The sequence below is a fragment of the Prosopis cineraria genome, unplaced genomic scaffold (assembly GCF_029017545.1).
Source record: "Prosopis cineraria cultivar Desert tree isolate PC_DT_omini unplaced genomic scaffold, ASM2901754v1 PC1320, whole genome shotgun sequence".
Lineage (NCBI taxonomy): Eukaryota > Viridiplantae > Streptophyta > Magnoliopsida > Fabales > Fabaceae > Prosopis > Prosopis cineraria.
This window is the reverse complement of record NW_026556645.1, coordinates 15,907-24,697: the sequence shown is the minus strand read 5'-3', so window position 1 is coordinate 24,697 and position 8,791 is coordinate 15,907. Positions and strand designations below refer to the sequence as shown.

Below are 8,791 nucleotides of genomic sequence, written 5' to 3'. Positions count from 1 at the left end.
TCTTAAAGGTATCTATGAAAAATATTATTTAAAAGAGGATAACCTTTTAAATAGTGCTAAAAATTTTTAAAAGATATGATTATGAGAATATTTGGGAAACAAAAAAGAAATATTCTCATTGGCACATTTGAAATCTTGACCAGTGAATTTGAATATCCAATAATGATTCCCATTAATCAGTCACAAGTCAAAGAAAAACTTATTTGCATTAGTATGAGGAATTAAATTAAATTTCCATATTTGAGAATATTACGAGATAGACTTGAGGTACTTCTTTGTTTTTTTTTTAATGCATTTATTGGAAAGGATTTTTCAGCCCCAGCATGCATCTTGATCCTTCTTTTATTATTCTTCAGTATTAAGGGCACTGGAGTCATTTTATCTATTTTCCCTATCATATCACTATCTTCGTCCTACAAAACACAAATTTACCCATTAAACTATTTTCGGCTCGCTCCATTGTGTACCAAACATGCTCACGGTGGAACTTCTCCTTTCTCCTCCTTTCCTTTTTTTTTTTTTCCCATTCCTTTCTATCAATAAATACATTCTTTCTACAAAATGGACCCTTATGATGGTTTAGTCCACTGTACTACTATCCTGCATGGCTCTACGACATGATATTCTCACTTGCTTCCAAACTCTCCGCCAGGCTTGTTTATTTGACAAACTAAACCCAATTCCAACCTCTTCCAGTGCCACGGACATTCACGAGTTCGGTGCACGAGTCGATCCCCACTATTCCTTTTGAGAGATGTCTCTTCTGCATGCGATCAAAGCGCCACGCGGACACCTCCTTTTGCCACCCATCACCACGTGGCATTTTCAAAGCCCTTTTATAAGCGGTTCGAGGGCTAGCAGTGGCAGCATATTTCACCTACATGCATGTGTTTGCTCGCACATTTTCTTCTTCAAGATTCTCTAACAGTCAGAGTTCTTTTCCCTCCTCTTCCCAAAACCCACTTGAAAAGTCGCTTTCCTGCCACATCTTCATCAACCCAGGAGATCCTCCCCTCTGTTCCCAAAAGCTTGCGAGTAAGGATGGCTTCCGGTGAACAGAAATTCCCCCGACAAAAGCAAGAAACTCAGCCTGGAAAAGAACATGCCATGGACCCTGTGCCTCAATTCACAAGCCCCAATTACAAGCCATCAAACAAGCTTCAAGTAAATATATATGCAATAATTCCGCATAAGTTGGCCGGCAAGAATAATTTCCCCCTCGGGTGATACTGGTTTAATTTGTTGTGTGGTTTTTCAGGGGAAGATAGCACTAATTACGGAGGTGACTCCGGGATAGGAAGAGCCGTGTGCAACTTGTTTGCCTTGGAAGGAGCCACCGTGGCCTTCACGTACGTGAAGGGACAGGAGGACAAAGACGCAGAGGACACGCTTGAAATGATCAACAGGGCTAAGGCTTCGGATGCGAGGGAGCCAATGGCCATACCGGCCGACGTGGGTTACGATGAGAACTGCAAGAAAGTTGTGGACGAGGTGGTGAATAGGTACGGCAGGATCGACATCTTGATCAACAACGCCGCCGAGCAGTACGAGGCTGGATCAGTGGAGGAGATCGATGAGAAGAGGCTGGACAGGGTGTTTAGAACCAATATATTCGCTTATTTCTTCATGGCCAGGTGGAATATATTCGCTTATTATCTGATTTATTGGGTATTGGGTATAGCTGATAAACAACATGATGGGTGTTTGGATATAGGCATGCGTTGAAGCACATGAAGGAGGGAAGCAGCATCATTAACACGACATCAGTGACAGCGTACAAAGGGAGTGCGAAGCTACTGGATTACACGGCCACGAAGGGGGCGATAGTGGCGTTTACGAGGGGACTGTCGCTGCAACTGGCGAGCAGGAAGATAAGAGTGAATGGGGTGGCACCTGGACCCGTATGGACTCCATTGATTCCTGCGTCCTTCAAGGAGGATGAAACCTGTCAGTTTGGTGAGGAGGTGCCCATGAAGAGAGCTGGCCAGCCCATTGAGGTCGCTCCATCTTATGTGTTCCTCGCTTGCAACCACTGTTCTTCTTACATCACTGGCCAAGTCCTCCACCCCAATGGTATTACTCTGCTTCTAATTAATTAGCCATCGCCGTCCTTTGGTTCCTTTTTCTAACCTAACATGTTTTCTTGTTTATGCTTCGCAGGTGGGACCATTGTTAATGCTTGAAGCATGGGTGATTTCTGCGATCTCAAATAATCATGTAACTGAGGGTTTTCCTTTATCATTATTAGCTATACACCACTGTAGTTGAGACGAATTTCCTTTTGAACTTGTACACGTGTAGAAAGTGAGTCACATGTAAAGTTCAGTATGTAATGTAACGTCGTGGAAGTGCGTGTGTGTGGGGGGAAACGTATGGAACTTTAACTCAATAAAAAATGTGGAATGTGAAGTCTAGTTTGTTACATTGTTTTGATCGAGCTTTGGCATGATAAGCGCGGTCCTGGAATTTTTTTTTTTTGAAAAAAACCTACTGCTATGAAGATGGTTTCTATTCATGGATCATTGACATTCAAAACCGTGATGATGGATCAGAAAGCGCAATGTAAATGATAAGCGGATTTAAATTCCAATTTTGAAGTTTTTTCTTAAGAAAGAAAGAAAAGATTTTATATTTTATAAAAAATAATAAAATAATTGAAAATACTAAAAAAAAGAAGCAAATTTCACAAAAATTCACTAGTTCCAAAAAATTACAGATTCCATTTTCAGAGAATTTAAAAAAACTTCACAGAAATTCCCAAATTCCAATTTCAGGCCACGGAAGAAAGGGATGACGAGAACTGAGATTTTTCTGTTTTGGCAATTAACTACTGAGAAGGTTTAGAAGCCTAAATAATCCAGGAAACTGTGGACAGTGGTAGTACTACAAACTTCAAAGATGCCAACGCTCAGAAATCTCTAGAAAGTGGACGTGTAGAAATTGGGAAACATCGACTATCGACTAACTGCTTGTAAGATTGTAACAAAAGCACTAGGAAGGATACAAGTCGTCGCAAGGAGAACCTGTAGTCTGTAGCGAACGAAAACAGGAAAAAAATAATGAGGTACAAGTTGAGGCACATGATGGCAAAAAGAAGCATATATTTTCATGCTATTTATTTGAAAGGTCCATCGGTAATTGATGTCAAATCGCTCCCCGGAAATGAAAAAAGAATCAGGATGGAACCCCAAAGGAAATCTCAACACCCTTCCCGCCTATTCCGGCAGTGAAACATTGGAACCCGCAAGACTCCAGTTCAGATATTACTTTCTCAACAACAGTTCCTGAAAGCACTATTGAGGACTTGTCAAGGAAGAAGAACCGCAAGAAGCACATATTTCTGAATAGAATCCATATCAAGACACTGAAACGTAATTAACTTACTCCGCAAGAAGAAATTAACAACAGATGGAGAAAGATAAAAATAACAAAGGCTCCACTTGCTCGCTTATGCACATTAATACATCTGCCAGCGACAAAAACCTGGCTAAGAGTTTCTCTTAGATAATTCTCCCTCTTTTTCAGTGCGCTAATTATCCAAGACTTTTCTCAGACCTATAAAATTTTATGCAAGTGCAGAAAAGAAGTAAAAGACTAAAAGGCAAGACGGATTGTAAAATTTAGAAGTGTAACGTAGTTTTGACCAAAGTGCTGAAGGAATGTTTAAAAAAAAAAAAAACAAGAAGATAAAATGAAGTTTCAAATGAACTTTGAAATTGGATCTTAGCAGCGAGAGGCGAGGGTGTGTAAGGCTCATTTAATAGGTCAAAACCACACTCTTCTCTCTCTCTCTCTCTCTCTCTTTTTTTTTTAAATAACAAATCCCACACTCTCCTCAAATTGATAGGAAATTGATGGAGAGAAAATTGAGAGGAAACTGATGGTTCATGGCCCAAAAGTTCTTGAGATCATCAGTCTTCACTGTTTCCAGTAGGTGATCTTGTTAGTATAGTGTACCTATATGCTGTGCGTGCAATACTTGTATCTATGCACTAAGATATGACTATGCACATACACGCCATAACATGCTGATGTTCACTAATGAAGATCCACATTCCAGGTAGAGGAAAGTTGCCACGTATATGAGATCGTTTAAGCATAAGCAAAATAATGAGAAATCATCAATCAAGTATAAAGGAAAAGTTAGAAAACAGAGAAACCGAAATAGAGCAGAGAACCTCAGAAGTACTAGACACTAGACAGACAAGATAAAAAATGAGAAGGATACAGGTAGGCAGCAGTGTCAGAACGCAGCCTCCACCACCAGCTCCTGTTAATTTGGAGGCCAGCTTGTACTTCAGGGTTGTCCGAAGAACAGTCTCTATTGCAGCGTGACTAACCCCCATACTTTGGAGCAAACCTTCATTCATTTCCATAAGCTCTTCTATCTTCCCTTCTTTCTCCGTGACAGAGAGGTCATCTGGTGTGGGTGACTGAATAATCTGAGCCAATTCTTTGCTGATAGCATCAACAGCACTGAACACAAAAGACATTGCATCCGGGTGCCTTAGTGTCCGCTCTGCAACACCAGCCACCAATGCCTTTGTGTTTCTCCCTACTTTAGTGTTAGTTATGAGCATTTTAACCGGCATATTTGACTTCATATGCGTCAAGTTGCCAGATCTGAAGCTGATCATGTTGCCTGATAAGAGAATTTTTGAGTCATTTGCAAACATCAACAGCAACAACTCGTCTTAAACATGAGACAAATCCGAGACATCTAAAAGAAATGTTGACAACAACGTAGACGCACGCGGTATATCTGAACTCAATAAAAATAAATTGGGGTCCCCACTAAACACTGTTTCGATTCTTATATGGGTTAGGCTAGTAGAAATCTCCCTCACCAAATACAACAATGCAATTTTCAATTGCAAAAGCCAATATCTATTGTGGCTGTCTGACCTTCAAATCTCATTCTAATCTTGATGATCTATGACAACACCAGCACAGACTGTTGGGTCACCTACTAAAGCCCACAAATTGTGTACCAATTCATTCTATGCAAGTAAGTTTTTCATCAACGACATAAAAAGGTTCAAATAGTGGTCATTTTATGACCCCAAAAAATGCAGAAAGACAAGTTCCAACGATGAAATGTCAGAATTAAAATTTTCTCAAATGCTACGCCTTACCATATGTGCTTACTGTGTTGTCAATCCCAGACGGCTTCCCATGAATAATCTTCTCGCCCTCAAAAGCCCATTTATTTACCAATTCAAGCTCCTTCTCTCCAAATGATAACCATCCTTGGTTATTCACATCCAAACTCACAGAATCAGTGCAAGCAAGCAGGGCTGCTGCCAGGGCCACACAGAAAGACGCTGATGAACCCAAGCCTGAACCCAGAGGAAGTTCAGAAGTGACCACCACTGTGGCAGGCTTAAATCTACATTTTGGGACGACACAATCAGAACAGCAAAGGAAAAAAAGAGAGGAATTTAACAGTTAAAATTGGGCTCACACCGTTGAATAGATGAATACAGCCAGAGAAAGGCAGAAATTCCGGAAGCAAGTCCAATTTTCGCCTCTGGAATATTTTGTTCTTCGACTAGAGCTGCAATTGATTTGGAAGACTCCACAGAGCATGAAACAGGCACTGAAGACGGTTGACTGCGTGGTTCCGGTAGTACTTCTGCAATTCTACTAATTGGCCAGAAAAATTCTAATCCCATGTCCTTGAGCTGAAGTTTCAACATATCGTCGTTGTCTAAGATGATATAAACAAAGTGAATGAGAATCCGTATTTATTCAGGGAATCAGTTAGCCAAAAATTAGTATAGTTGTTTTCATTTCTAAAGAAATAATGGTAGCAGTTTAGTACTGGATAAAAAGATTCATTCCGAGAGGAATATCATATTGAATGCTCGAGCTGTTATCATCCACCAAAATTCATTTTGCTAAGACATTCTGCTTTCAATCATCTTATATCAACAATGTTCTTGGAAAATTAAACAGAAGTACATCCCACCCACCCAAATAGCAAAAAGATATTTGAACTCCAATGAACAGCAGCATTAAAGTGCAGATGATGTTTTGCCAAAGAAAATTTCGATCAGGTTGAATTAAATTCAAAAGGTTCAAGGAAAAAGATAAACACCGAGCAACTCTAACGCCAAACGGGATCGCGCTCCAAAATTTCAAACACACTCGCACGCCAACGGAAGGGGGGGAAAGAGAGGGTACCGGAAGGAGTGGGGAAACGGATAGATACATAGGTGTACAAGTCAATGGAAGCGGCAACAGCAGTGGATCCATGCACCACAGCGTGCTCGCCGGAGAGTATAATCTTCCCTGGAGCTCTGGCCTTAGCCTCCATGTTCTTTTTTCCTCTCCGATCTGCTCACACTCACTATTTCACTGAATCCTTCTTCGTCACATTAAGAAGGACGTCCGAGAGAACAAACAAGATGTCCATTTTTGAAAAGCAAATGGTAAAAAGAAAAAGAAATTTCTGATTTTGTCGTGGTTGAAAGAATGAGTAATGCCACGCGAATTTGAGGGCGTGGGGTAACTAATTGGGCAATGAACATGAGATGCGAGGAAGGTGTGTGGTGTAAGGCGGTGGTTGGTGGATGGGGCTTGAGATTCAGAATTTGAGAGTTGATTCTGAAGTTGTAGTGGGCCAGCCTCTGTGTTTTTTGGAGTTGGACGGGTCATAGCCCACGCACCCCTCTGCTATTCCTGCTTAAGACCGCACGCACGCGCACCGCGTGTCCTTTTTTTAAAAAAAAAATTCTCACATTCCTTTGCGTTCCTTCATACGCGCCGGCCATATTATTTTGAATGAATAACGTGGAGGTTTCGAAAATATTAATTAATTTAAATTAAGTTTAAAATTTTATAAATTTATAATTTAATTTTTTAATTTTATAAATTTGGTCTATATTAAAATTTAAAAAATAAGTTAAAAATTAATTATAATGTAATTATAAAATTGAGTAATTGAGTTGTAAATTTTTAGAATTTAACCTTTAAAACATAATATAAATTACTTGATTTTTTTAAAATCTCTTTATTATTCTCCTTTTTTTTTTGGCCAGAAATACCAGCCATATCTTTGGACTTTGATTATACCTCGGGGAAATTAAAATCGATCGCCTTATTTTTATTAAATTAAAATAACAATGAATGATTTTTAAAAATTTATATCCGCACGTTTATAAAAACATATGACAACAATATGACTTATTTCTTAATGTTCACAAAAAAAAAAATGTATGAGAACTCACTTAATTAGATTTATATGATAAGTAAATACATTTTGAATTATGTTTATATGATGATAAGTAAAATACATTTTGTACCGATTGTGCGATAACATCATTTATTAAATTAAGAAATATGATGTAGGATGTTTACAGGATAGGACGAAATTTAAAAAATAATTGAGATTGAAGTTTTATCTCACATCCTATTTCATCTTAAAAGTCATTCCATCATTCCATTAGAAATCAAGATAGAATCAACGTCCCAATAAGGTGAATAATGTGGGAGAAATTCAAGGTTAATAACATTCATTAAAAGTTAAAATCACATAACTTATTGAATTTATAATTAAAACAACATGAGTACATAAATGACGATAATTCAAAATTAATTATTTAATTACATTAATCATAACTATAAATACATAACTTAAAGTCAAGTATATATGAGACATAATATTATAATAGCAATTAGAAGTGATCTCTAAATTATAAAGCAATAGTAACAGACGAGCTAGACCCAACATCAAGTCATTCTTTTTTTTTAGTTGATATATGTTAAGTTAATAATTTTTTTAAAAATAGATGAAAAAATATGATATAAATAAAAGTTATTATATAGATAAATATAAAAATAAATTATATTAATATAATTAATATATTGTAAAAAAATATATTACCTCATATTACTTACTTTGTGCCATTAAAATGATCTATAGAAAAAACTTTTAGCTTTGGATAGGAATCGCATGCATTGAAATTATAATTAATATAAGTATAAATTATATTAATGTAATTGATATATTTAATGTATATTTTTAAAATAAAAAATAATATATATATATATAATATTTGAGATAAAATAGAACATCTCGAGGGTAACCCATGTCTTGTCCCATCTTGAATCCCTTTATCATCACGTCTCACAGAGTCCCATCTTAATTATTTTTAGGCTGAGACAGGACCTGTTTTGATATGACCGAAATGAAATTGGGTCGATTAGGATGAGTACAAGTTGAACACTCCTAGTGTAATGCTCAAATACAGTGCATAAATCAAATTCTGATACATCAGTATTTTTATTTTAGAAAATATTATCATGCATACATTTGATATGTATGTATATATTTACAAAAAAATGCATAAAAGATATTAAAAATATCATTTCAATTTAGAAAAATAGCCAAACTAGTGTACTTGTATAGTCCTTTATAATAATACCAAATAAAATATAATCATTAATTATACTTTTATTTTATCTAAATCTAATTTCCTTCTACTTAGTCCTTGCTAATAGTTTTCTACTTAAGATTTATATATTAAAAGATTATATTTTTGTGTTTTTCATCGCTAAGGAAGTATAATCTTTATTTTTTTTATATTTAAAGCCCATTGACTTTAAAAGAAAACCAAAAAATATATAAGGAATAAAAAATATTAACAATGAAATATTTAATGAAATTTAATTTCTTAAAAATAGTTTTAAAGTATCAACTTTAAAATATTGACTCATAATTTAAAAGCATCAAAAATTTTAAAAAATTTAAAATTTAAAAAATAATATTTTGATACTTTATTGGGGT

General features: G+C 36.3%; 2 protein-coding genes across 2 annotated transcripts; one reads left to right on the top strand and one right to left on the bottom strand.

Moving 5' to 3' along the window:
- Positions 1-944: 944 nt before the first annotated feature.
- On the top strand, positions 945-2,298 carry LOC129299837 (NADPH-dependent aldehyde reductase 1, chloroplastic-like). The gene is given in 5 exon segments (XM_054938315.1): positions 945-1,164; positions 1,259-1,274; positions 1,277-1,634; positions 1,715-2,073; positions 2,161-2,298. Coding segments are annotated over 5 exon segments (879 nt in total). The 5' UTR covers positions 945-1,041; the 3' UTR covers positions 2,184-2,298.
- A 657-nt stretch (positions 2,299-2,955) lies between these two features.
- Positions 2,956-6,484, bottom strand: LOC129299838 (mevalonate kinase-like). Its single transcript, XM_054938316.1, has 5 exons — positions 6,187-6,484; positions 5,467-5,710; positions 5,136-5,389; positions 4,229-4,642; positions 2,956-3,293 (listed from the first exon to the last, which is right to left on the bottom strand). The coding sequence occupies exons 1-5, from the start codon at positions 6,317-6,319 to the stop codon at positions 3,175-3,177; spliced, it is 1,164 nt and encodes a 387-aa protein (XP_054794291.1). The 5' UTR covers positions 6,320-6,484; the 3' UTR covers positions 2,956-3,174.
- Positions 6,485-8,791: the final 2,307 nt, after the last annotated feature.

Bases quoted from the DNA above. Each gene is read 5' to 3' on its own strand.
- LOC129299838 (XM_054938316.1), bottom strand. From the start codon at position 6,319: ATGGAGGCTAAGGCCAGAGCTCCAGGGAAGATTATACTCTCCGGCGAG. The intron at 5,711-6,186 runs GTACCCTCTCTT...ATATCATCTTAG, and splicing joins CCGTTTCCCCACTCCTTCCG to ACAACGACGATATGTTGAAA. The intron at 5,390-5,466 runs GTGTGAGCCCAA...CCCAAAATGTAG, and splicing joins CTGTATTCATCTATTCAACG to ATTTAAGCCTGCCACAGTGG.